The following is a 25,902-nucleotide window of genomic DNA, read 5'->3' on the forward strand; positions in this document are numbered from 1 at the left end:
TTTAGATTGAAAACAATGAAATATGCGCGTAACATGCAGCATTTTCTGAAGAATGGATGTTTAGCTATATGCTGGTTTTTTATTTCATATTTTGTTTTCCAGCATTTTTATTTATTTATCATAAAAATACGCTAATATGTGATTATTTTCTAAAAAATGGAAGATATTAATGGGTAACGGTTATTTATTTATTGCATTTTTGATGAAAATCAAAGAAAATGAACAAAAAAACAAAAAAATCTTTCATGTACAAATTCATACATTTTATGAACTTTTAATATTCTGAATGAAAATGGTTTGGGAAAAAAAGTCATGTTCGATTCATTCAATTTATTTCAAAATTCATTCCAAATATGAATTATTTTTTTCTGTGTAATAATTTATTAATATTTTCTTTAAAATTTTATTATTTCATATTTGATACATTTTTTATAACACAATCCTCGAACTGATAAACCACCTGACAAGGATTTGAAGATTTGATGTTAGTACACTTAGCCAAGGCTGGTTTAATTTTATCCTTATCATTGGGAAATCTAGACTCTAAATATTTCAATACCACCTCAGGCTTTTGCTTGCCATCTGCACCAATAATGCCAATATGCTTATAGTAGCACAGCAAGAAACATTTTAGTTTCTCGGAGGTCTCTTTATATTTAGTGCTAAATATATCACCGTTCAATATGCGTTTAGTATCTTCACCACCTAAACTGCCTTCCTTAATGCACTTCTCGGTAGCCTTTTTGCCAACTTCAGCGTCAGTAGCAGCGGCCTGAAATTAAAGACTATGATTTTCTCACTCCATAAGTGTGGGTGTTTTTTTTTTTTTACTTACTTCCGTGTGATGGTTAAAGCTTAAAGCCACCACTACCAAGATGAACAAATAACAAATAATGGTTTTCATTATTGCAAGTTGTTGAATTTAATGATAACATTGCTCTCTGCTCATGTTGTTTAAATACTAATTTTTAATCAAATATGCGGTTGGCTATTGTTTGTGAAAAAAATTTAATTAAATAAAAATAAAATTACCTCTTTAAAATTATTTTTATTCTAATAAACATATTGTATAATTAATTTTTTTCTCCCTTTTGCTTTATTTAATTTGAGTTAAATACAATTATTTCAAGCACACTTTTTTTTCGCTCATTTTAGTTAATATCTCTATATGCTATGGCTAATATTTTAAATATTTTAAATTAAATTTTAATAAATATAATACCAACAGGGTTTTTTTTTGTAATTGTGGTTTTGTTTTTAAATTGAAAAATTTTCACATAAATAAACATAGAACAACCAATGATTTTAATAGTGAAATTCAAACAACCATAAAAAGTACACGGTTAACAATGACAACAAAAATATTATCATCAAAGGCAGCCGCAACTAAAATGACAAAAACTTTAAAATTATTAAAAATGCAACAATTTATGTTTTTAATGATTTTAATGGTCATTGTTAATGCTGCTATGGTATCAGCTAAAATGGTAAAAGAGCCATAAAAATAAAATAAATTTTTTCTAACAAATTATATTTCCTTTTTAGTCCGAGGAGGAAGCTTTGGAAAAGGAACTATTGGAATTTCGTAAAAAGTGCATGGGTTTATCTAAACTTACTAAAGAACAAGCCAAAAAAATAAACCAGCATACACTCTTCTCCAAAGACACCACTCTGGCCAATACACCCAGAGAGGTCCAGTGTTATTGTTCCTGCATTTTGGAGCAATATGGTATTTTAGTTAATGGTAAACCCAATGAGAAAACTTTACGCCAAACCTTGCCCGTTGTGATAAATGATAAAAAGAAGGCTGATGCTGCTTTGGACAAATGCACGAAATTGGAGGGCAAGGATAAGTGTGAAATTGGATTTAATTTTCAATTGTGTGTGGTTAGGGAGACTGGTTTACAAGTTTTCCAATAACATCAAAATTTCTATGAATATTATTTAAAATAATAATATATTATAGAACATATTGCATTTTAAAATCTATGGTTTTTCATTTATCTAACAACAAGGATAACTATAACTGATAGCAGAATCAAGATTTTATCAAAAAGTGGTTTGTAGTCAAAAGTCTCAGCAAACAATAGTCAAGAGTTTGTGTTGACTATATCAAAATCCAGATTAGAGCTTACTGAATAGTTTCTCAGAATATCGCCTTTTATCTGAGCAGAATGTAGTCACAACTCTGAACAGTCTTTCAAACTAAGTATAACAAAAAGTATGAACACACTATTGTTATGGGTCTATGCGGGCTATAGTCAATAGTCTGGGAGGACTTTAGTCCATAGTCTGAGCAGACTATAGTCAATAGGCTTAGCAGGCTACAATCAAAAGTCTGATAAGACTATAGTTAGTATTCTGAGCACACTATATCTATGACTATAAGAAGCTCAAATTATTGACAAGAGTCAATATGAGCAGACAATGTCTGTAGTCTCAGCAGTATATATACAATAGCCTGAGATGACTTTAGTCAATAGTGTATATATAGTATACTATATATAGTCAATAGTCTGAGTAAAGTAGAGTCAATATTTTGAGTAGTATGTAGTCAGTATTCTGAGCACATTACAGTCAATTGTCGAAATAGATTAAAGTAACTATTACGAATAGACTATATACAATATTACGAGCAAACTATAGTCATTGAACAGAGCTAATCATAGTCAGTAGTCTGAGCAAACTATAGTCAATGAGCTAGGTAGACTTTAGTCAATATTATGAGCAGATTATAGTCAATGAACAGAATAGATTATGGTAACTAGTCTTAATAAACTATATTGAATAGTATAAGCAAGCTGTAGTCAATAGTCAGAGCTAATTATAGTCAATAGTTTGAGATGGCAAAGTCAGTAGAATATATACAATAGCCTGAGATGACTATAGCCAATAGTGTATATATGAACAGACTATGGGTCTAGGCGGGCAATAGTCAATAGTCTAGGCAGACTGTAGTCCATTGTCTGAGCAGACTATAGTCAATAGGCTTAGCAATCTATAGTCACTAGTCTATATATATGTATGACTATAAGAAGCTCAGATTATTCACAAGAATAAATATGAGCAGACAATGTCAGTAGTCTCAGCATTATATATACAATAGCCTTAGATGACTATAGTCAATAGTGTATATATAGTATACTATATATAGTCAATAGTCTAAGTAAAGTATGGTCAATAGTTTGAGTAGTATATATTCAGTAGTCTGAGCAGATTATAGTCAATTGTCGGAATAGATTATACTTACTAGTCTGAATAGACAATAATAATAGTCTGAGAGAGCCATAGTCAATATATTGTCTATAGTGTGAGCGATTAAAGTCAGTAATCTGAACATAGTATATAAATGGTGTAGGCAAACTTTAGTCGTTACACACAACTGATTACAATCAGAAGTTTAAGCGACGATTTTAGTAGCCGGAGCAGCCTGTAACCATTACTCTGAGGAGACTATAGTCCATAATAGGCTACTGTTCGTAGTCTGAGCAGAATTAAAACAATAGTCTGAGCTAACTTTAATCAATCAAGGCTATAGACAATAGATGAGGCAAACTGTTGTCAATAGTCTCCGCTAACAATAGTAGACGGACTCAGCCAACTATAGATAACAGAATGAGCTGACCACAGTCCATAATTTGTGGTGTTTTAGAAATCTGATTTATTATAAAATTTTCTTAAATTTTCTATTTCATAAATATTTTTAAAGATCAGTTGTTGTTTTCCTCAACGTTTAGCTGTAGTGTTAACAGTTCTGTTAATTAAAACCTCTTACCGCTTAAAGGTTAACTAACACTTAACATAACTGTAAAAATGTTTTTATTTTAACTTGGCCTCCCTAAAATAGGCAATGATTTCATTTAATTAACATCCACACACTTAGACAGGCTGTTTCATATTAAATTTTTACATTTCTTTCTCACAAAACTATTAAAAATTCCATACACTATAAATCCATTAACCTTAATATACATTAATCCATTAAACATATAGATTTTTTACATAGATTACAGGGCATATAGCTGATTTTATTATGACCCAATTATAAATGGTTTAATATAAATATTAAATAAAAAATAATAAGCTGAAAAATATCACGGACATTGATTTAATTCTTTTTTTGCCAGCATGCATACATTTACAAGATAAACAACGTCATTATCGATAACATCATCATATATATTATCAACATTATCATCATCAACATAATATATGTATATGTATAATACTAATACTTTATAATGCATTATAATATGCATTAATTAATAATAAATATTCAGCAGATAGAGAGAGTTAGTCGTATGAATATGTATCAGTATTAAGGTGGCTCAACAAATTTCATTTGAATAGATTTGAAAAGATTTGAGGAGACTTTAATCCACAGTATCAGCCTAGGTACACTACAGCCTGTTTACACTATAGTCAATACCTTTAGTTGATTATAGTCTATTTCCTGACTAAACTGTAGACTTTATCATGAGTATAGTCTGAGTAGACTATAGTATATAGTCTGAGTAGCCTATAGTCTGAGTAGACTATAGTCTATAGTCTGAGTAGACTATAGTCTATAGTCTGAGTAGACTATAGTCTATAGTCTGAGTAGACTATAGTCTATAGTCTGAGTAGACTATAGTCTATAGTCTGAGTAGACTATAGTCTATAGTCTCAGTAGACTATAGTCTATAGTCTGTGTAAACTATAGTCTATGGTCTATAGACTGAGTAGACTGTAGTCTATAGTATATATTTTGAGTAGACTATAGTCTATAATCTGTATAGTCTATAGACTGAGTAGATTCTAGTCTATAATCACTCAGACTATACTCTATAGTCTGTGTAAGCTATAGTCTGTAGACTGAGTAGACTAGAGTCCATAGCTTGAGTAGACTATAGTCTATAGTATGTGTAGACTATAGTCTATGGTCTGAATAGACTATAGTATAAAGTCTGAGTAAGAAATAGTTCATAGTCTTAGTAGACTATAGTTTGAGTAGACTATAGTCTGTGTAGTTTCTAGTATATAGTCTGAGAAGTCTAAAGTCTCAGTAGACTATAGTCTGAGTAGACTATAGTTTGTAGTCTGAGTCGACTATAGTCTAAGTAGAATGTAGTCTATAGTATAAGTAGGATACAGTCTATAGTCTTAGTAGACTATAGTATGATTAGACTATAGTATATAGTCTTAGTAGACTATAGTCTATAGTCTGAGTAGGCTATAGTCTATAGTCTGAGTAGGCTATAGTCTATAGTCTAAGTAGACTATAATCTATAGTCTGAGTAGGCTATAGTATAGTATATAGTCTGAGTAGTCTGAGGAGACGGTAGTCTATAGTCTGAGTAGACTGTAGTCTATAGTCTGAGTAAACTATAGTCTATAGTCTGAGTAGACTGTAGTCTATTGTATATAGTCTGAGTATACTATAGGGTATAGTCTGAGTAGACTGTAGTCTATGTTGACTATAGTCTATAGTCTGAGTAGACTATATTCTATAGTATGAGTAGACTATAGTCTATATTTGAGTAGACTATAGTCTATATTTGAGTAGACTGTAGTCTATAGTCTGAGTAGACTGTAGTCTATAGTCTGAGTAGACTATAGTATATAGTCTGAGTAGACTATAGTATATAGTCTGAGTAGACTATAGTATATAGTCTGAGTAGACTTTAGTCTATAGTCTGAGTAGACTATAGTCTATAGTTTGCGTAGACTGTAGTCTGAGTAAACTTGTCTAAGTAGACTCTAGTCTATAGTGGACTGTAGTCAAAGTGGACAATAGACTGAATAGACTATAGTCTTTACACACTACAGTCTGCAGTCTGAGTATACTATAATATGAAAAGACTATAGTTTTTAATCTGGACTATAGACCAAATTGTAACAGGTTTTAATATATAAAAATTCAAAAAACTACAGTCCTTAAATAAATATGTAGTTCTTGTAGTCGATGATTGTTAATTTGGAGCCTCGTTATATAACATACTATAAAACTGACAGACAATCTGCCAAACATTAGCAATTTAACAACATTTTATGTTAATATGTTTTGTGTGAATAATATTTTGATATTTATTTCTGAATGTGTGTGTGTGTGTCTCTCTCTATTGCCAGAAAATCAAATATTTAGTGAAAAATTATTATATTGATAATGGACACATAAAACTATATCAGATCATATTAATGTTATCATGACTAAATTTGTATACATATATTCAAACAACTAATATTGTATACAATGTATTCATATACGGCTGAATAAGTAGACATTAGTACGTAAATAGACAAACACAGATACTTGTGTTTATATTTGTATTTATGTTTGTATTACGATTTCTAATGAAAATTATTATATTAGTAATTTTATGAATGTGTTGTGCAATGATGCATGTAATTAAGTAGAAGTTTCCCATATGGGTAGCTAAATATGTATATACATGGAATATGTATTTATTGTTGTTGCTTTTCTAAATTTATATATGTCAAAATATTAATTTAAATTATATTAATAAATAATAGAAGTATTTTGTAAATATAATTAAAAATCGAGAAATTTATAGTTTGTTAAATTAAATTTAATTTTATATAAAGCATTTAAGTGACAAATCATTGAGTTTGTTTTTTGTTTGCGCAAAAAAAAAAAAAAAAAAAAAAAAAAAACAACAACAAAAATTATATTCAAGATATTTATCTAAACAATTGAGCAATTTAAAATTCATTTAAAATTTGTTTTAAAATAAAATATTTTAAAATGCTTTTAATGAGTTTTTAATGCATAAATTTAAAATGTTTAGATTTAAATTGTTATTTTTTAATTGTATCACAAATTTAAAACAAATTTAGACAAATCCCAAACTGTCTACATAAATAAACAGCATTTAACTGCTGTATTAATATATTAAAAGCTACAGCTAATAAAAATCTCTACAAGCAGTCTTTGGCTGCACTACACTGAAATGCATAAATATGTTGTGTAGTTACAAAAAAATGTTAAGAGAAAACTATTAAATTTATGTATAGTTTTTATATTCATTTCGATAATTAATTTTCAATAAATATTTTAGTCTCCTCATATCATCCATACATTTAATTATGAGCAATTTTTGCTATACTTAAAACCAACCAAAAAAACTTAATAACTCTATAAACATTTAAAAAATATCATGAAATTATATGACTTAATGGTTGTAGCAATTTTTATTAAACAAAATACATTAAATGACTACAAAAGTACTATTTTTTATGGGATTTTTTACTCACAGCGATCTTAATCTTGTCGCGTCTCTGCAGTAATTTACAATGTGTTTTTTTCCCCATATTTTTTTTTTTAACAAACGACTTCTTGTTAACAACTACAACAATGACATAACGAGTAGCCCCAACCCTAGCAAATGGAGATGCACGCAATAAGTGTTATTTACCAAGTGCAGGCTAACGCTACTCATGTTGCTGTTGCTAGTGGCAATGATGTTGTTGCTAGTTGACGACGTTGTGGAGGTTTGATGTCATAAAATGCTGACCAAATGACCGGTAGTTGTAGTAGTCGACAATGACTATGACATTGTAAATTGATTGTAAAAAAACAGCTATGAATCGTAATAGTTCTGTACAGGGTTGGAAAAGTTCATTAAAATAATTCTAAAGCAGTAACTTCTTCATTTTCCATACAGACTACTATCTAAATCTATCAGAAATGCACTAGACTATAGACTAGACTATCGATTAGATTACAGACTAGACCATAGACTAGACTAGACTATAGACTAGACTATAGACTAGACTATAGACTAGACTATAGACTAGACTATAGACTAGACTATAGACTAGACTATAGACTAAGACTATAGACTAGACTATAGACTAGACTATAGACTAGACTATAGACTAGACTATAGACTAGGACTATAGACTAGACTATAGACTAGACTATAGACTAGACTATAGACTAGACTATAGACTAGACTATAGACTAGACTATAGACTAGACTATAGACTAGACTATAGACTAGACTATAGACTAGACTATAGACTAGACTATAGACTAGACTATAAGACTAGACTATAGACTAGACTATAGACTAGACTATAGACTAGACTATAGACTAGACTATAGACTAGACTATAGACTAGACTATAGACTAGACTATAGACTAGACTATAGACTAGACTATAGACTAGACTATAGACTAGACTATAGACTAGACTATAGACTAGACTATAGACTAGACTATAGACTAGACTATAGACTAGACTATAGACTAGACTAGACTAGACTATAGACCTAGACTATAGACTAGACTATAGACTAGACTATAGACCGGACGATAGACTAGACTATAGACTAGACTATAGATAGACTATAGACTAGACTATAGACTAGACTATAGACTAGACTAGACTATAGACTAGACTATAGACTAGACTATAGACTAGACTATAGACTAGAGCTATAGACTAGACGATAGACTAGAGTATTGAGTCTAGTCATAGTCTAGTCATAGTCTAGTCATAGTCTAGTCATAGTCTAGTCATAGTCTAGTCATAGTCTAGTCATAGTCTAGTCATAGTCTAGTCATAGTCTAGTCATAGTCTAGTCATAGTCTAGTCATAGTCTAGTCATAGTCTAGTCATAGTCTAGTCATAGTCTAGTCATAGTCTAGTCATAGTCTAGTCATAGTCTAGTCATAGTCTAGTCATAGTCTAGTCATAGTCTAGTCATAGTCTAGTCATAGTCTAGTCATAGTCTAGTCATAGTCTAGTCATAGTCTAGTCATAGTCTAGTCATAGTCTAGTCATAGTCTAGTCATAGTCTAGTCATAGTCTAGTCATAGTCTAGTCATAGTCTAGTCATAGTCTAGTCATAGTCTAGTCATAGTCTAGTCATAGTCTAGTCATAGTCTAGTCATAGTCTAGTCATAGTCTAGTCATAGTCTAGTCATAGTCTAGTCATAGTCTAGTCATAGTCTAGTCATAGTCTAGTCATAGTCTAGTCATGTCCATAGTCTAGTCATAGTCTAGTCATAGTCTAGTCCATAGTCTAGTCTCGTCTAGTCCTAGTCATAGTTAGTCATAGTCAGTCATAGTCTAGTCATAGTCTAGTCATAGTCATAGTCTAGTCATAGTCATAGTCGTAGACATAAAGATAGTCATAGTCTAGTCATAGTCATAGTCATAGTCTAGTCATAGTCTTGTCATAGTCTAGTCAAAGCCTAGTCATAATCTGGTCATAATCTAAGATTTTAGTCTTTGTGGACAGTAGTTTATATTTTAAGTAGAATGCATCAACATTCCATCCCCGTTGGACAACACAATAGTTTATAGACCTGATGCTACAAAATGGAAAAATATAACAAGCGGAAGTAATTTTTATATATTTATTGATGGGCGAGAAATAAAAAGCGCAAACAGCAGCGAAATCTTTTAAAGAAAATTACAACAGCAATAAACAAAAGTGTTTAAAAAATAGTGGACAATGAATTCGAATGTAAAAATATTTTAAGTTTCAATTAAAGTTGCGTGAACTTTACATTTGAAAGAAAATTTGCAAAATTCTTTTCATATTTTATTTGATTTTATTAAACTTTACTTTCGTTAAACAATTTTTAAACATATCTTGCTCTTATCTCAGAAATTTATCTAAATATGTGCATTGTTAATTTTCTTTAAATTTTATTTTAACAATCTCTGCTTTAAATTCCTTTAACCCTAATTGTTATTAAAGGAAATTATTTGCCATAACTGTTTAAATTGCAGTAAAAAGTTTAAGTTTATGCATTAATAAATAACTTTAACCCAAAAAGTTCATTAATACAAAATTTAGTTTTCTGCCAAATCTTTACTAAAATCCTTTAAGGACAAAACGAAAGACCTTAAGTGTACATATGTATATTTGAGACTACCCTCATCAATTTCTTATCTTTAACTCTATTTAAGACAAACAGAAAAATAAACTATTATTGCTGAAAAAAAATACATTTCGTTAGGTTTGTAGCCCAAATATGCAGTATTGGTTTTAAGAAAATGTCACAGTTTAGTAGGCCTATAAATTTTTAATAAAGTCGAATGTTTTTAAAGGGGTTATCCTTTCATTACATTTTCTATTCTATTTTATTAAGGTTTAACTTAAATATATAAAACAGTCACACACACACACCAAATGCATACAAAATTTCTTTAGAAAAAGAAAAAGTAACCAAAAAATAAAAAAATAAAATTGTTTTGAAACACAAAGTATTGAAAACACTAGATAAGCAGACGTGCGTTACTAATTTGGTTAAAAGAAATTCGTAAAGAAGAAAATAAATTAAAGGATTTTATAAAGTAATGTTTAAGCAAATAAGTTCAAATCTAGAAATTTCATTTAAATTTTAAAAAAGTATTTTTTGTTCAATTGTTTCTTTTTTCTTTAAATTTTAAGAATTGAAAGCAATAATGAATAATTACTTTTAAACTGTCATCTCATTATGTTTAATTTTTTTTTGTTAAACACAGAATACATAAATACATTTACTGCCAAAAAAAACTATAGTTCTTAAAGTTTACTTTTTTCTCTCTATTTGTGGTTAATATTATTACTTCCAGCTATATTTAATGCAAAAAAAGCGTATCAACAATTATTTTTATTTTTTATTTCTTCGTGTATGTAATTTATTATTTTTTGCTTGTTTTCTTTACAGTCGTGTTCTATTATGTGTTTAAAAGATACGCTACTTTCAAAGGCAAGGTAATATTAATTTATCATGAGGGTTATCCCAATACTATAATCACAAATTTTTACAGAAGTATGTATCTAGTCTATAGTCCAGGCTACAGGCTAGTATATAGCCCAGTACATAGTCTGGTCTAAACTCCAGTCTATAATATATTAGTTTATTTTGTATACTAGTTTATAGTTTTGTCTATAGTTTTGTCTATAGTCTAGTCTATAGCCCAGTCTATAGTCTAGTCTATAGTCTAGTCTATAGTCTAGTCCATAGTCTAGCCTATAGTCCAGTCTATAGTCTAGTCTATAGTCTAGTCTATAGTCTAGTCTATAGTATAGTCTATAGTCTTGTCTATAGTCTAGTCTATAGTCTAGCCTATAGTCTAGTCTATAGTCTAGTCTATAGTTTAGCCTATATTCTAGTCTATAGTCTGGTCTATAGTCTAGTCTATAGTCTAGTCTATAGTCTAGTCTATAGTCTAGTCTATAGTCTAGTCTATAGTCTAGTCTATAGTCTAGTCTATAGTCTAGTCTATAGTCTAGTCTATAGTCTAGTCTATAGTCTAGTCTATAGTCTAGTCTATAGTCTAGTCTATAGTCTAGTCTATAGTCTAGTCTATAGTCTAGTCTATAGTCTAGTCTATAGTCTAGTCTATAGTCTAGTCTATAGTCTAGTCTATAGTCTAGTCTATAGTCTAGTCTATAGTCTAGTCTATAGTCTAGTCTATAGTCTAGTCTATAGTCTAGTCTATAGTCTAGTCTATAGTCTAGTCTATAGTCTAGTCTATAGTCTAGTCTATAGTCTAGTCTATAGTCTAGTCTATAGTCTAGTCTATAGTCTAGTCTATAGTCTAGTCTATAGTCTAGTTCTAGTATAGTCTATAGTCTAGTCTATAGTCTAGTCTATAGTCTAGTCTATAGTCTAGTCTAGTCTAGTCTATAGTCTAGTCTATAGTCTAGTCTATAGTCTAGTCTATAGTCTAGTCTATAGTCTAGTCTATAGTCTAGTCTATAGTCTAGTCTATAGTCTAGTCTATAGTCTAGTCTATAGTCTAGTCTATAGTCTAGTCTATAGTCTAGTCTATAGTCTAGTCTATAGTCTAGTCTATAGTCTAGTTATAGTCTAGTCTATAGTCTAGTCTATAGTCTAGTCTATAGTCTAGTCTATAGTCTAGTCTATAGTCTAGTCTATAGTCTAGTCTATAGTCTTCTATAGTCTAGTCTATAGTCTAGTCTATAGTCTAGTCTATAGTCTAGTCTATAGTCTAGTCTATAGTCTAGTCTATAGTCTAGTCTATAGTCTATAGTCTAGTCTATAGTCTAGTCTATAGTCTAGTCTATAGTCTAGTCTATAGTCTAGTCTATAGTCTAGTCTATAGTCTAGTCTATAGTCTAGTCTATAGTCTAGTCTATAGTCTAGTCTATAGTCTAGTCTATAGTCTAGTCTATAGTCTAGTCTATAGTCTAGTCTATAGTCTAGTCTATAGTCTAGTCTATAGTCTAGTCTATAGTCTAGTCTATAGTCTAGTCTATAGTCTAGTCTATAGTCTAGTCTATAGTCTAGTCTATAGTCTAGTCTATAGTCTAGTCTATAGTCTAGTCTATAGTCTAGTCTATAGTCTAGTCTATAGTCTAGTCTATAGTCTAGTCTATAGTCTAGTCTATAGTCTAGTCTATAGTCTAGTCTATAGTCTAGTCTATAGTCTAGTCTATAGTCTAGTCTATAGTCTAGTCTATAGTCTAGTCTATAGTCTAGTCTATAGTCTAGTCTATAGTCTAGTCTATAGTCTAGTCTATAGTCTAGTCTATAGTCTAGTCTATAGTCTAGTCTATAGTCTAGTCTATAGTCTAGTCTATAGTCTAGTCTATAGTCTAGTCTATAGTGTAGTCTATAGTCTAGTCTATAGTGTAGTCTATAGTCTAGTCTATAGTCTAGTCTATAGTCTAGTCTATAGTCTAGTCTATAGTCTAGTCTATAGTCTAGTCTATAGTCTAGTCTATAGTCTAGTCTATAGTCTAGTCTATAGTCTAGTCTATAGTCTAGTCTATAGTCAGTCTATCTAGTCTAGTCTATAGTCTAGTCTATAGTCTAGTCTATAGTCTAGTCTATAGTCTAGTCTATAGTCTAGTCTAGTCTCTAGTCTATAGTCTAGTCTATAGTCTATCTAGTCTAGTCTATAGTCTAGTCTATAGTCTAGTCTATAGTCTAGTCTATAGTCTAGTCTATAGTCTAGTCTATAGTCTAGTCTATAGTCTAGTCTATAGTCTAGTCTATAGTCTAGTCTATAGTCTAGTCTATAGTCTAGTCTATAGTCTAGTCTATAGTCTAGTCATAGTCAGTCTATAGTCTATAGTCTAGTCTATAGTCTAGTCTATAGTCTAGTCTATAGTCTAGTCTATAGTCTAGTCTATAGTCTAGTCTATAGTCTAGTCTATAGTCTAGTCTATAGTCTAGTCTATAGTCTAGTCTATAGTCTAGTCTATAGTCTAGTCTATAGTCTAGTCTATAGTCTAGTCTATAGTCTAGTCTATAGTCTAGTCTATAGTCTAGTCTATAGTCTAGTCTATAGTCTAGTCTATAGTCTAGTCTATAGTCTAGTCTATAGTCTAGTCTATAGTCTAGTCTATAGTCTAGTCTATAGTCTAGTCTATAGTCTAGTCTATAGTCTAGTCTATAGTCTAGTCTATAGTCTAGTCTATAGTCTAGTCTATAGTCTAGTCTATAGTCTAGTCTATAGTCTAGTCTATAGTCTAGTCTATAGTCTAGTCTATAGTCTAGTCAATAGTCTAGTCTATAGTCTAGTCTATAGTCTAGTCTATAGTCTAGTCTATAGTCTAGTCTATAGTCTAGTCTATAGTCTAGTCTATAGTCTAGTCTATAGTCTAGTCTATAGTCTAGTCTATAGTCTAGTCTATAGTCTAGTCTATAGTCTAGTCTATAGTCTAGTCTATAGTCTAGTCTATAGTCTAGTCTATAGTCTAGTCTATAGTCTACTCTATAGTCTAGTCTATAGTCTAGTCTATAGTCTAGTCTATAGTCTAGTCTATAGTCTAGTCTATAGTCTAGTCTATAGTCTGGTCTATAGTCTAGTCTATAGTCTAGTCTATAGTCTAGTCTATTGTCTAGTCTATAGTCTAGTCTATAGTCTAGTCTATAGTCTAGTCTATAGTCTAGTCTATAGTCTAGTCTATAGTCTAGTCTATAGTCTAGTCTATAGTCTAGTCTATAGTCTAGTCTATAGTCTAGTCTTAGTCTAGTCTATAGTCTAGTCTATAGTCTAGTCTATAATCTAGTCTATAGTCTAGTCTATAGTCTAATCTATAGTCTAGTCTATAGTCTAGTCTATAGTCTAGTCTATAGCCTAGTCTATAGTCTAGTCTATAGTCTAGTCTATAGTCTGGTCTATAGTCTAGTCTATGGTCTAGTCTATAGTCTAGTCTATAGTATAGTCTATAGTCTAGTCTATAGTCTAGTCTATAGTCTAGTCTATAGTCTAGTCTATAGTCTAGTCTATAGTCTAGTCTATAGTCTAGTCTATAGTTTAGCCTAGTATTCTCTATACTCTAGGTTGTAAATTAGTCCGTATTTTAATCTATAGTTTAGTCTATAGTCTATCCTACAGTATAGACTGGTCTTAAGTCTATAGTCTAGTATACACTCTCGCCAGTCTACTATTACCGTTTGTAAATTACTTTATATAACTTTATTATGTTTTTTTTTTATTTTTTAAGAAAGTAAACACTTCATGAAACTATTACCTGTTGAAAAAAATCACAAAACGAAATAATAATATTTAGGAAACAGCAAAAAAAAAAATCACAATAAAAAAATTCGCGAACTTTAATTGCTTAAAAAACTCGTGATTTTTTCGCTAAGCAAAATTAAACACATTAAAACCTGATTTTGTGTATCTATTAATTTGATTACAATAATTAGTGCAACATTTCCTACTTGATATAAAAAGCCTCAAGTACAGTCAATAAGAACAACACAAGACACTTAACAGTCCCTTAGAGAACATACAAATTCTACACAAACAAAAATCTAAAATATTTCAAAACATGAAGTTGGTCATTACTTTAGCTGTTGTTTGCCTAATGGCCTCTGCCTTAGCTTCAGTAAGTTTTCTATATTTTAGATTTTAAATAAAATATTTAATACATATTCCATTTCCAGCCTTTAGAGCTAAACGATGAACAGAAAGTCAAAGCTAAGCAATATTTCGAGGAGTGCATTAAACAGGAGAACGTGTCCGATGCTGATGCCGAAAAATTGCGCAAAAAGGATTTCGCCAATCCCTCTAAGAATTTGAAATGTTTCGGTACTTGTTTCTTTGAAAAAGTCGGTACTTTGAAGGACAGTAAAGTGCAGGAAGATGTGGTTTTGGCAAAGTTGGGTTCCATTATAGGTGAGGAAAAGACCAAGGCTATTTTAGCTAAATGCAAAGATGTTAAAGGTGAAGATCGTTGTGATACCGGTTTCAAATTGTATGAATGTTTTGAAAGTGCTAAGGCTGAAGTGATGGCAACTTATTGATTTAAGTAAGAATTTGTTGTTATTAAAAGTATTTTATGTAAAGAGTGTATATTAAAGGGTTTTAAATAAATATTTTAAAATTAACAGTTTAATGGGATTTTATTTCGTAATGTAATTTTTCTAAAGTTAAGGCATTAGACTTGAGTCTTACACAACAGATATTGACACGCGTATGAATCAAGAAATATATTCGGAATGGTGTATTAGAAATGATCACTAGTACGTTTGTTTGTGTAGATACAACCAGAGAATATTGAAATTGTAAACAACAAACTTAAAAGCTTATAATTGTAAACATCTCTCAAGTTTTAAGAATTTTGTTAGTCGTGAAATGCGTTCGTAATGATGTCTTCGAGACAATCACTTCTTCAAGTTATAGACGTAAAGAGAAAAATCTTGCTGGTTGAAGTATTCATCACATTGCAATATCTAAAAGCTTCAGATTCTAAGCTTTTCTTCTCTATTGCTCAGTTTGTTTAATTTATTTAGAATTCGTAATATTAACATGTTAATTACCGATGACCTTTGCCCACTAATCAATATTCAAATATGCTTGAAAATTGTGATCTTTTCACCATCCAACCATATAAAAGAGACTTTTTAAATGTCATTCCGGAGACATAAAATTCCTTTGATTATAATAAGATTCAAGCCATGTCCATCCGTCTGTCTTTCGGTCTATCGATCTATACATATATGTATATAATTGCATGCCGATCCGTTTGTTTGTCTATCAACCTGTCTGTTTCATTGCCAGTCTGATGAACACACAATGCAGCCAAAACAAGAGGAGTTGGAGGGCTGAGTAGTCATGTCCGTCTGTCTGTTAGTCTGTCAGTCTGTCTGTCTATATATCTGTCGGTTAATCTGTTTGTCTGTATCTCTGTTAGTTCGATGAAAACACAAGGTAATCAAAACAACATGAGATAGAGGGCTAAGTAGTTATGTATGTCCGTCTGTCTGTTAGTTTGTCTGTCTGTCTTTCTATCTGTATTTCGGTCTTTCGATCTATACATATGTATATCTGCCTGCAGATCCGTCTGCCTAGCAATCTGTCTGTTTCCTTGTTAGTCTGGTGAAATACAATGCAGCCAAAACAAGAAGAGTTGGAGGGCTGAGTAGCCATGTTCATCTGTTAGTCTGTCTGTCTGTCTATCTATCTATGTATCTGTCTATATATAATTGTCTGTTAATCTGTTTGTCTATCTATCAATCTGTCTGTCCGTTTCTCTGTTAGTTTGATTAAAACACAATGCAGCCAAAACAAGAGGAGCTAGAGAGCTAAGTAGACATGTCCGTCTGTCTGTTAGTCTGTCTATATATCTGTCCGTCTGTCTATATATCTGTCTGTTAATCTGTTTGTCTATCTATCAAACTGACAAAAGCCATGCGAAGCCATGTTCGACAATACGTAAGTCTGCCTATCTGTCTGTTAATCTGTTTAACTATCTCTCCAACTCTCTGTCTGTTTCTCTATCAGTCTGAAGAAAACACAATACAGCCACATAAAGAGGAGCAAGAAGGTTGAGTATTAAGAATGGAAAAAATGGATAAAACTATTACTTGATAATACCTCATTTAAATCTCGTAAGCACCTTAAAATTTCAAGAAAAGCTTTATCTAACAAAATTTTAACAATAAAATCTCCATCAACTTAATTTTCTTTAACTTTTATTTTTCACAAAAATAATACTTTATTTTACCACAAAACTTAAGCGCTCAATTGAGCCTTGTAGTTTTCGAAACATTCATAGATTTTGAAACCGGTATCACAACGATCGGCACCCTTGATATCCTTGCATTTGTGCAAAACTTCCTTGGTCTTCTCTTCACCAATCAAAGCACCCAATTTAGCCAAAACAACATCTTCCTGAACTTGGCTGTCCTTCAAGGTGCCAACCTTTTCAAAGAAACAAGTACCGAAACATTTCATGGCGTCTGAGGGATTGGTAAAGTCCTTGTTACGCAATCTAGTGGCATCTTCTTCGGAAACGTTTTCTTGCTTAACACACTCTTGGAAGTGAACCTTAGCTTTGGCTTTTTGTTCTTCGCTCAATTCAAGGGGCTGGAAAATAAGAAAGTGGTTGATTAGTCAAAAAGAGTGTGTATATTTGATGGTTTTTTCTGAAGGAGTGATCCTTACATTGGCCAAAGTTGAGGCAATGAAGCAAACAACAGCTAAAGTAATGAAAGCTTTCATGTTGATTTCTTTAGTTTTTTGTTTGTTTGAGGAGTTTGAGTGTTTCTTAAAAGACTGCTAAGAAAGTTGTGTTGTTCTAGTCTTCCAACTTAGGGGTTTATATATTCTGAATGTTTTACTGTGTTAGCACTAAATCCAGTTTATTTTGTTTATTAACATACATAGATATATATGTTTATGTGACTGTAAATTTTTTATTATTATGTGATTTTTCGTTAATAGTTTCGTGCAAAGATTTTTAAAGAAAGCCCTAAACAGCTGTTTCGCTTAACTTTACCAAAATGTTTTAATTTTTTTTTGTTCATTATTTTTAAGCTGATTTTAATATTTGTTATTTTTATGACGTTTAAAAAGTGTCTGGCTTGTTTCTTAGGAAAAAAAAAATAATTTGTATAATTTATCAGCAATGTTCTCCATCATCAGCCAGTTTTGCTTTAAGACCAAATGTCTTCATAAATTATTCATTAATTTTTTTTGGCCTTATAATAGTCAGTCTGCGATATCTGTATAAAAAATTAGATTAATATGTAATAAAAATTATGGTGATGTTTTCTGGCGCCTAAGAAAAAGTTTAAGTCAGACTGTAACGAAAGGGACAAAGGTTAAAAAATAGTCTTGTTGATTAAACTAATTAATGGAGAATCTATAATTTTAAAAAATTCAAATTATCAAATTTCGAATTTTTCAGAAAACTCTAGACTTTAGTTTATATAGGGGTTTGTAGATGAATCTTATCCGAAATCGGGAGATTACTATGTTTGTTTCAAATTAATGTAAACTAAATTTAATAACAATTTTATATTTTTTCCATTTTTAATCATTCGCTTAATATGCAGAAAAACCTATATTCTGCATAATTATATCAAACATCCCAAAAGATGAAGAAAGACGGACGGACTAATCATGTCCGTCCGTCCGTCTGTTTGCTAAAATTTTAGTACTTCCTAAACAAAAAGAGAGTATTTTTCTATAAAATGTCTAGCTACATTACATAATTATATGAAACATCTCTACATAATTATATCAAACATCACAAAAGATGAAGAAAGACGGACGGACTAATCCCGTCCGTCCGTCCGTCCGTCCATCCGTCTGTTTGCTAAAAGTTTAGTACTTCCTAAAAAAAGAAAGTATTTTTCTATAAAATATTTGGCTTATTGATAACAGTATTATAACTTAAACAAATTATAAAATTTTATTAAATAAAAGCACAACTAGACATAAAAATCGATCACCAATTATGTTTACCATTTTTAAAGAAAGTTATTAACACCAAAATAAAAACATTAAGCTTCTTTTTTTTGATAATTTCAAACAAAACATTAGATGTAATTAAACTCTATACAGAAAAAAAACTAAGCCAGCAGCATAATATACCAGCAAACCACTCAATATTAAGAGCAATCTCCTAAAGTGTGTATGTCAATCATTCAATGAAACTATAAAAAAAACTATAAAAATAATAACAAATAAACAAATGATAAAAAAAAACATGAAAAAAAAGTTTGCCAAAATTGTAAACATATTCAAAAAAAAAAAAAAAAAAAGTAAACAAAAAACTGGATTTCATGTAGCTAATGCTATTAGCTTTAGCAATGAGCAAAAAACTACAATGATTATAAAAACCCCTGAAATCGAAGCAAAGAATCACACAACTTTCTTAACAGTCTTTTAAGAAACATCAAATCAGACAAACAAAAATCTAAAGAAATCAATATGAAGGCTTTCATTACTTTAGCTGTTGTTTGCTTCATTGCCTCAACTTTGGCCAATGTAAGTAAATCCTTGAAGAAATGTAATATGAATAAAATGTCTAACTAATACCTACCTATCATTACAGCCTTTGGAATTGAGCGAAGAACAAAAAGCCAAAGCTAAGGTTCACTTCCAAGAATGTGTTGAACAAGAAAAAGTTTCCGAAGAAGATGCCACTAGATTGCGCAACAAGGACTTTACCAATCCCTCAGACGCCATGAAATGTTTCGGTACTTGCTTCTTTGAAAAGGTTGGTACCTTGAAGGACAGCCAGGTGCAAGAAGATGTTGTTTTAGCTAAATTAGGTGCTTTGATTGGTGAAGAAAAGACTAAGGAAGTTTTGCAGAAATGCAAGGACATTAAGGGTGATGACCGTTGTGACACCGGTTTCAAAATCTATGAATGCTTCGAAAGCTACAAAGCTCAATTGTCGGCTTAAGTTTTAAGTTAAAGAGAAAAAGTATTATTTATGAAAAAAACGTTTTACTTTTATCAAATAAATTAAAATGGAAAAAAGTTAATATTTAATGTTTTTCTTCAATTTCTTTGAAATTTTGTATCAGATATTGTAATAGTTCTAAAACTACTGCATCCTTAAGTGGCTCTGATTTGTGATATGTATGTCTATCAATCTGCTTTGATATCTCTCAATCTATAATTAGGAAGAGTGTAAGATGTGCTTTTCATAATTTAAGAAAAATAAGATTCACAGATGGGATCAGAAGATATTTTTGGAATTAGATAACTGAACGTTAAAACTCTTGTATGAATCTCACAATGCTAGTTCCTGCCGATGTTACGATACTTCTACCGAACAGGGTGAAGGCAGAAATTGATATTGAACAGTAAGAAATCGTGAGGATAGTTTGTGCAAATATAAGTACACTCCACTGGTGTCTACTTGTCTTCTTATTTTTCTCAGAACACTGAATCGCTGACTATATTATGGCATTCACCATAACATAAACTGATGTGCTGAAATAGACTATAGCACTAAAGGGAACACTACAGGCTATTGATTGCACTACCTTCAAGACTATAGACTAGACTATAATCCAGACAATAAACTGGGCAACAGACAAGACTATAAAAGTAGATTGTAATAAAGGCTAGACACTAAATTACAGACTATTCCTTGGACTAGACAATCACAACTATATACTAGACTAAAGTCAAGACAGAACTATAAAGTTAATAAACTGTAGTCAAGACTAAACTAGACTGACTAGACTGTAGACTAGTTAAGACTATACACTGGACTATAGTCAAGACTGTAAACCAGACTGTAACCAAGACTATAGACTCAATTATAGCCAATACTATTTACTAGAATATAGTCCAGACCATAAACTAGATTATAGTCAAGACTTGACTAGACTATAGTTAAGACTTGACTAGACTATAGTCAAGACTATATACTAGACTAATGGCAGGACTATAGAATAGACTAGAGTCGAGACAATAAACTAGACTACAGTCAAGATTATAGACTAGACTACAGTCAAGATTATAGACTAGACTATTGTCAAGGCTATAGACTAGACTTAAGTCAAGACTATAGACTAGAATATGGACAACACTATTGACTAGACAATTGTCAAGACTATAGACTAGACTATTTTCAAGACTATAGACTAGACTATAGTCAAGACTATAGACTAGACTATAGTCAAGACTATAGACTAGACTATAGTCAAGACAATAGACTAGACTATAGTCAAGACAATAGACTAGACTATAGTCAAGACAATAGACTAGACTATAGTCAGGATTATAGACTAGACTATTGTCAAGGCTATAGACTAGACTTAAGTCAAGACTATAGACTAGTCTACAGTCTTGACGTTAGTCTAGTCTATTGTCTTGACTATAGTCTAGTCTATGGTCTTGCCTATAGTCTATTCTAGACTAGACTATTGTCAATAACATAGGTAAGACTATAGTTAATACTAAAAGATAGAATATTGTCAGGAGTAGACTATAACTAAGACTAAACTATATACTAAACTATAGATTGGACTACAAACTGTACACAATACTTTAGACTATACCACAGACTATGAAATATAGAATAGGCTATTTACTGTATTATAGACGAATTATAGACTAGACTATAGATTAGACTATCGACTAGACTAGACTGGACTGTAGTGAATACTATCTACTAGACTATATTCATGTTAATATAATAAACTAGACTATATACTATTTAAGTCCTAAAACTAAAAAATCATCAAACTTCCGAATATTAATTTGTTCAATATAATTTTATTTATTACCAACAAATTAAATTTTTTTCATATCTCTTTTTTTAATAAATACTCTTTCCATTCAAAACTTAAGCCGACAATTGAGCCTTGTAGCTTTCGAAACATTCATAGATTTTGAAACCGGTATCGCAACGGTCATCACCCTTGATATCCTTGCATTTGTGTAAAACTTCCTTGGTCTTTTCTTCACCAATGAGAGCACCCAATTTAGCCAAAACAACTTCTTCTTGAACTTGACTGTCCTTCAAGGTACCAACCTTTTCAAAGAAACAAGTACCGAAACATTTCATGGCAGCTGAGGGATTGGTAAAGTCCTTCATGCGTAATCTTTTGGCATCTTCTTCGGAAACATTTTCTTGTTCAACACATTCTTGGAAGTGAACCTTAGCTTTGGCTTTTTGTTCTTCGCTCAATTCCAATGGCTGTAAAGATAAGAATTTTTAAAGAAATTTATTTAGAATTTGTGTCCAGGTTTTCCTCTTTAAAGGAATAACTTACATTGGCCAAGGTTGAGGCTATGAAGCAAACAACAGCTAAAGTAATGAAAGCTTTCATGTTGATTTCTTTAGTTTTTTGTTTGTCTAAGAAGGTGTTTCTTGAGAGTTGTTTAAGAAAGTTGTGTGATTCTTTGCTTCGATTTCAGCGGTTTTTATAATAAGAATTTTTGTTGGCTTTATATTACACTTAACAGAATTTTGTTTATAAAATCCAGTTTTATGTGTATGTGTTTATTATGTTTGCCAATTTTTCATGTATTTTTTTCTAATTTTTCTTTAATAGTTGTTTCGTAAAATGATTGACATACACACTTTTGGAGTTTGCTCTTAATATGTGTAGCTTGTTCAATATTTTATTGTTGTTGTTGTTTGAAATTGTCTGGTGTTGAATTACAAATCATGTTTAAGATCAAGTTATAAAAAAGGCTTGTGTGTTTTTAATAACTTTCTTTAAAAAACTAAAGTAAATTTGCTGTCGTTAAACAAACATAACTGAAATTGTAAAAAATTTAAGTTTTGAGAAACTTACTTTTTAAGGACAATGTTATACATAAGACATTACTTCGAAGTGATTTAGTAATAGACATTATGTTAGGCTTTTCCTCAGGACAAGTAATTATAGTTAAACTATAATTCTCATTCAGTTAAGAATGTATATAAATGAATCTACGGTTTTGTAAAAGGGATAAGTTTAAGATAACATAAGCATTTGTTGCCATCATTATTCAGAGTTCTAGAAAAGGTTATAAACCAAAAACTGTTTTACTTTTTACATGATTATACATATATATGAACACAAGTTCAACATTATTGGCAACTTAACTTTTACTATTTGCACATAAATCTCTTTTAATAGTTTCTGTTAATTAAATGCAGGTCAATAACTTTATTTTTTTTGCTATATTAAATTTCAATAAATCTCTAAGAAGTGTTAAAAAATCAATCAATTATTTTAATATTTTTTTTTAAAGAAAGTAAATGTCTTAAGAAAACCAGCAAAAGCCAAGCCTTTTCATAACTTCAGAGAAAAACTCATACAATATCTGACAACACTTCAAAATATCAAAATATTACTTAAAGGCAAAAGTGTGTATGTAATCATTTCTAGAAACTATAGACAGTAAAAAAACAAGTAAGAAATTATAGTCGGGCGAGGCCGACCATATAAAACTCTACACCTGATACAAAAATAAAGTGTGATTTGGTTTTCATAATAAAGTATTTAAATTGTATTGTACCTCATTTATTATTGAATAAAATTTTGGACATTTAAGTCAAATTTTGAAGGGGGATTTGTATAGGGGTTATGGTCAAATGAGACCCTATAATTATAAAATTTATGTGGGTCATCAAGGCTAGTAAAGAACTTGGTTTTGCAGCTTTTTGTCGAGATATATTAAACATAATTATGAACTTAAGAGCCCTATTCGGCGGGTTCAGTTGTTTGGGGGCTAGGTGAAATAATGGACCGATGTTAACCATTTTCAATAGGAAGATCATGTGCTAAATTTTATTGAATTATCTTCAAAATTGCGGGCTGTAGTTTGATTACAAGGTTTACATGCACGGACAGACAGACAGACAGACAGACAGACAGACAGACAGACAGACAGACAGACAGACAGACAGACAGACATACAGACAGACAAACAGACAGACGGACATAGGTAAATCGACTGAAATGATTATAAGCCGTTTTGTTTTCTTTAAGGTGAGTACAAACATCAGCACAAACCTAATATACCCTCTCCACTAAAGTGGTGTAGGATATAATAAAAAAACCATAATAATAACAAATCAAGAAAACATAAACAAAAAATGGCAAAAGATGTAAACAAAAAAAAATAAATAAACTAGATTTTGGTTGTGAACATATATGTGAATATGCTACAGTAAGCTAAAAATATTCTGATTATAAAAACCCCTGAAATCGAAGCAAAGAATCACACAACTTTCTTAACTGCCTTTAAAGAAACATCGACCCAAACAAACAAAAATCTAAAGAAATCAACATGAAGGCTTTCATTACTTTAGCTGTTGTTTGCTTCATTGCCACCACTTTGGCCAATGTAAGTAAATCCTTAAAGAAATATAATATGAATAAAATGTCTAACTAATAACTACCTATCATTACAGCCTTTGGAATTGAGCGAAGAACAAAAAGCCAAAGCTAAGGTTCATTTCCAAGAATGTGTTCAACAAGAAAATGTTTCCGAAGAAGAAGCCACCAGATTGCGCAACAAGGACTTTGCTAATCCCTCTGCCGCCATGAAATGTTTCGGTACTTGTTTCTTTGAAAAGGTTGGTACCTTGAAGGACAGTCAGGTGCAAGAGGAAGTAGTTTTGGCTAAATTGGGTGCTTTGATTGGTGAAGAAAAGACCAAGGAAGTTTTACACAAATGCAAGGATATTAAGGGTGATGATCGTTGTGATACCGGTTTCAAAATCTATGAATGTTTCGAAAGCTTCAAGGCTGAATTAACTGCTTAAGCAAAATAAAAGTATTATTTGAAGAAAATAAAAAAAAATATTTTTAGTTCTTTCTATTACATACGACTTAATGATTCATGATTAAACTGCCTATTGTGCTATTGGTGGCCTGCCAAAGAAGTACTATTCAACTTCTTCAACATTTAATTAATCCCATAACTCTATAAATAGAATAAAATATATTAAATTTAACAAAACATTAGGTACATAATTTTCTACCACTGACAATGAACCGACAAACAAGAAGCATTTAATAAAAAATTTTGAGCAAATTAAATGTTTAGCGAAAATCTGAAGTTAGTCACTTTATTTAGTTTTTATGCAAAAATTGCTAAGAATTTTAAAAATATTTTAGATTTTTTAAAATCTACACTTAATTACCTTTCCAACAATATATAATATGTTATACTTACCAGCTACTAACCTATTAAAATATTGGCAAAACATACAGCTCTACGAATATATTCACTAATAACTTTATTTATTAAACCAACTAACTACTATGCGCTTCTCATTTAAGCACAGACCATTAGCAAAAACTTATGAATGTTGTTGTTTTTGTGAAATCAAAAAAAGGGCTTTAGTAAACTTTTAGTAACGAGGAAACACACATCTCGTAAATTTAATACATTTTCTAAAATGCGTGCTTCAGCGTTTGCAAATATATAAATTCATAAAAAATTGAAATTTTCATAAAAAACTGAAATTTTCATAAAAAACTGAAATTTTTTTGAAATTTTCATAAAAAATTTAAATTTTCATAAAAAATTTGAATTTTCATAAAAAATTTTTTAGTTAGTTAGTTAGTTAGTTAGTTAGTTAGTTAGTTAGTTAGTTAGTTAGTTAGTTAGTTAGTTAGTTAGTTAGTTAGTTAGTTAGTTAGTTAGTTAGTTAGTTAGTTAGTTAGTTAGTTAGTTAGTAGTTAGTTAGTTAGTTAGTTAGTTAGTTAGTTAGTTAGTTAGTTAGTTAGTTAGTTAGTTAGTAGTTAGTTAGTTAGTAGTCGTAGTAGTTAGTTAGTTAGTTAGTTAGTTAGTTAGTAGTTAGTTGTAGTTAGTTAGTTAGTAGTTAGTAGTTAGTTAGTTAGTTAGTAGTTAGTTAGTTAGTTAGTTAGTTAGTAGTTAGTTAGTGTTAGTTAGTTAGTTAGTTAGTTAGTTAGTTAGTTTAGTTAGTTAGTTAGTTAGTTAGTTAGTTAGTTAGTTAGTTAGTTAGTTAGTTAGTAGTTAGTTAGGTAGTTAGTTAGTTAGTTAGTAGTTAGTAGTTAGTTAGTTAGTTAGTTAGTTAGTTAGTTAGTTAGTTAGTTAGTTAGTTAGTTAGTTAGTAGTTAGTTAGTTAGTTAGTTAGTAGTTAGTAGTTAGTAGTTAGTTAGTTAGTTAGTAGTTAGTTAGTTAGTTAGTTAGTTAGTTAGTTGTTAGTTAGTTAGTTAGTTAGTTAGTTAGTTAGTTAGTTAGTTAGTTAGT

At 30.6% G+C, this 25,902-nt stretch overlaps 7 protein-coding genes across 7 annotated transcripts; 4 read left to right on the top strand and 3 right to left on the bottom strand.

Moving 5' to 3' along the window:
• Positions 1–389: 389 nt before the first annotated feature.
• On the bottom strand, positions 390–907 carry LOC119616389. Its single transcript, XM_037972746.1, has 2 exons — positions 836–907; positions 390–772 (listed from the first exon to the last, which is right to left on the bottom strand). The coding sequence occupies exons 1-2, from the start codon at positions 902–904 to the stop codon at positions 407–409; spliced, it is 435 nt and encodes a 144-aa protein (XP_037828674.1). The 5' UTR covers positions 905–907; the 3' UTR covers positions 390–406.
• A 419-nt stretch (positions 908–1,326) lies between these two features.
• Positions 1,327–1,938, top strand: LOC119616390 (general odorant-binding protein 56a-like). The gene is made up of 2 exons (XM_037972747.1): positions 1,327–1,487; positions 1,546–1,938. The coding sequence occupies exons 1-2, from the start codon at positions 1,350–1,352 to the stop codon at positions 1,918–1,920; spliced, it is 513 nt and encodes a 170-aa protein (XP_037828675.1). The 5' UTR covers positions 1,327–1,349; the 3' UTR covers positions 1,921–1,938.
• Positions 1,939–14,653: 12,715 nt separating this feature from the next.
• LOC119616381 (general odorant-binding protein 56a-like) lies at positions 14,654–15,317 on the top strand. Its single transcript, XM_037972739.1, has 2 exons — positions 14,654–14,815; positions 14,874–15,317. Exons 1-2 carry the CDS (start codon positions 14,759–14,761, stop codon positions 15,231–15,233), a joined length of 417 nt encoding a protein of 138 aa, XP_037828667.1. The 5' UTR covers positions 14,654–14,758; the 3' UTR covers positions 15,234–15,317.
• Positions 15,318–16,887: 1,570 nt separating this feature from the next.
• LOC119616382 (general odorant-binding protein 56a-like) lies at positions 16,888–17,545 on the bottom strand. The gene is made up of 2 exons (XM_037972740.1): positions 17,377–17,545; positions 16,888–17,298 (listed from the first exon to the last, which is right to left on the bottom strand). Exons 1-2 carry the CDS (start codon positions 17,431–17,433, stop codon positions 16,945–16,947), a joined length of 411 nt encoding a protein of 136 aa, XP_037828668.1. The 5' UTR covers positions 17,434–17,545; the 3' UTR covers positions 16,888–16,944.
• Positions 17,546–18,917: 1,372 nt separating this feature from the next.
• Positions 18,918–19,709, top strand: LOC119616391 (general odorant-binding protein 56a-like). The gene is made up of 2 exons (XM_037972749.1): positions 18,918–19,206; positions 19,274–19,709. The coding sequence occupies exons 1-2, from the start codon at positions 19,150–19,152 to the stop codon at positions 19,625–19,627; spliced, it is 411 nt and encodes a 136-aa protein (XP_037828677.1). The 5' UTR covers positions 18,918–19,149; the 3' UTR covers positions 19,628–19,709.
• Positions 19,710–21,479: 1,770 nt separating this feature from the next.
• On the bottom strand, positions 21,480–22,136 carry LOC119616392 (general odorant-binding protein 56a-like). The gene is made up of 2 exons (XM_037972750.1): positions 21,957–22,136; positions 21,480–21,880 (listed from the first exon to the last, which is right to left on the bottom strand). Exons 1-2 carry the CDS (start codon positions 22,011–22,013, stop codon positions 21,527–21,529), a joined length of 411 nt encoding a protein of 136 aa, XP_037828678.1. The 5' UTR covers positions 22,014–22,136; the 3' UTR covers positions 21,480–21,526.
• Positions 22,137–23,901: 1,765 nt separating this feature from the next.
• Positions 23,902–24,494, top strand: LOC119616393 (general odorant-binding protein 56a-like). The gene is made up of 2 exons (XM_037972751.1): positions 23,902–24,024; positions 24,092–24,494. The coding sequence occupies exons 1-2, from the start codon at positions 23,968–23,970 to the stop codon at positions 24,443–24,445; spliced, it is 411 nt and encodes a 136-aa protein (XP_037828679.1). The 5' UTR covers positions 23,902–23,967; the 3' UTR covers positions 24,446–24,494.
• The last annotated feature ends 1,408 nt before the right edge of the window (positions 24,495–25,902 follow it).

This window comes from Lucilia sericata, unplaced genomic scaffold (assembly GCF_015586225.1).
Source record: "Lucilia sericata isolate MDLA Ls3-8-SP2 unplaced genomic scaffold, ASM1558622v1 Contig000070F_arrow, whole genome shotgun sequence".
Lineage (NCBI taxonomy): Eukaryota > Metazoa > Arthropoda > Insecta > Diptera > Calliphoridae > Lucilia > Lucilia sericata.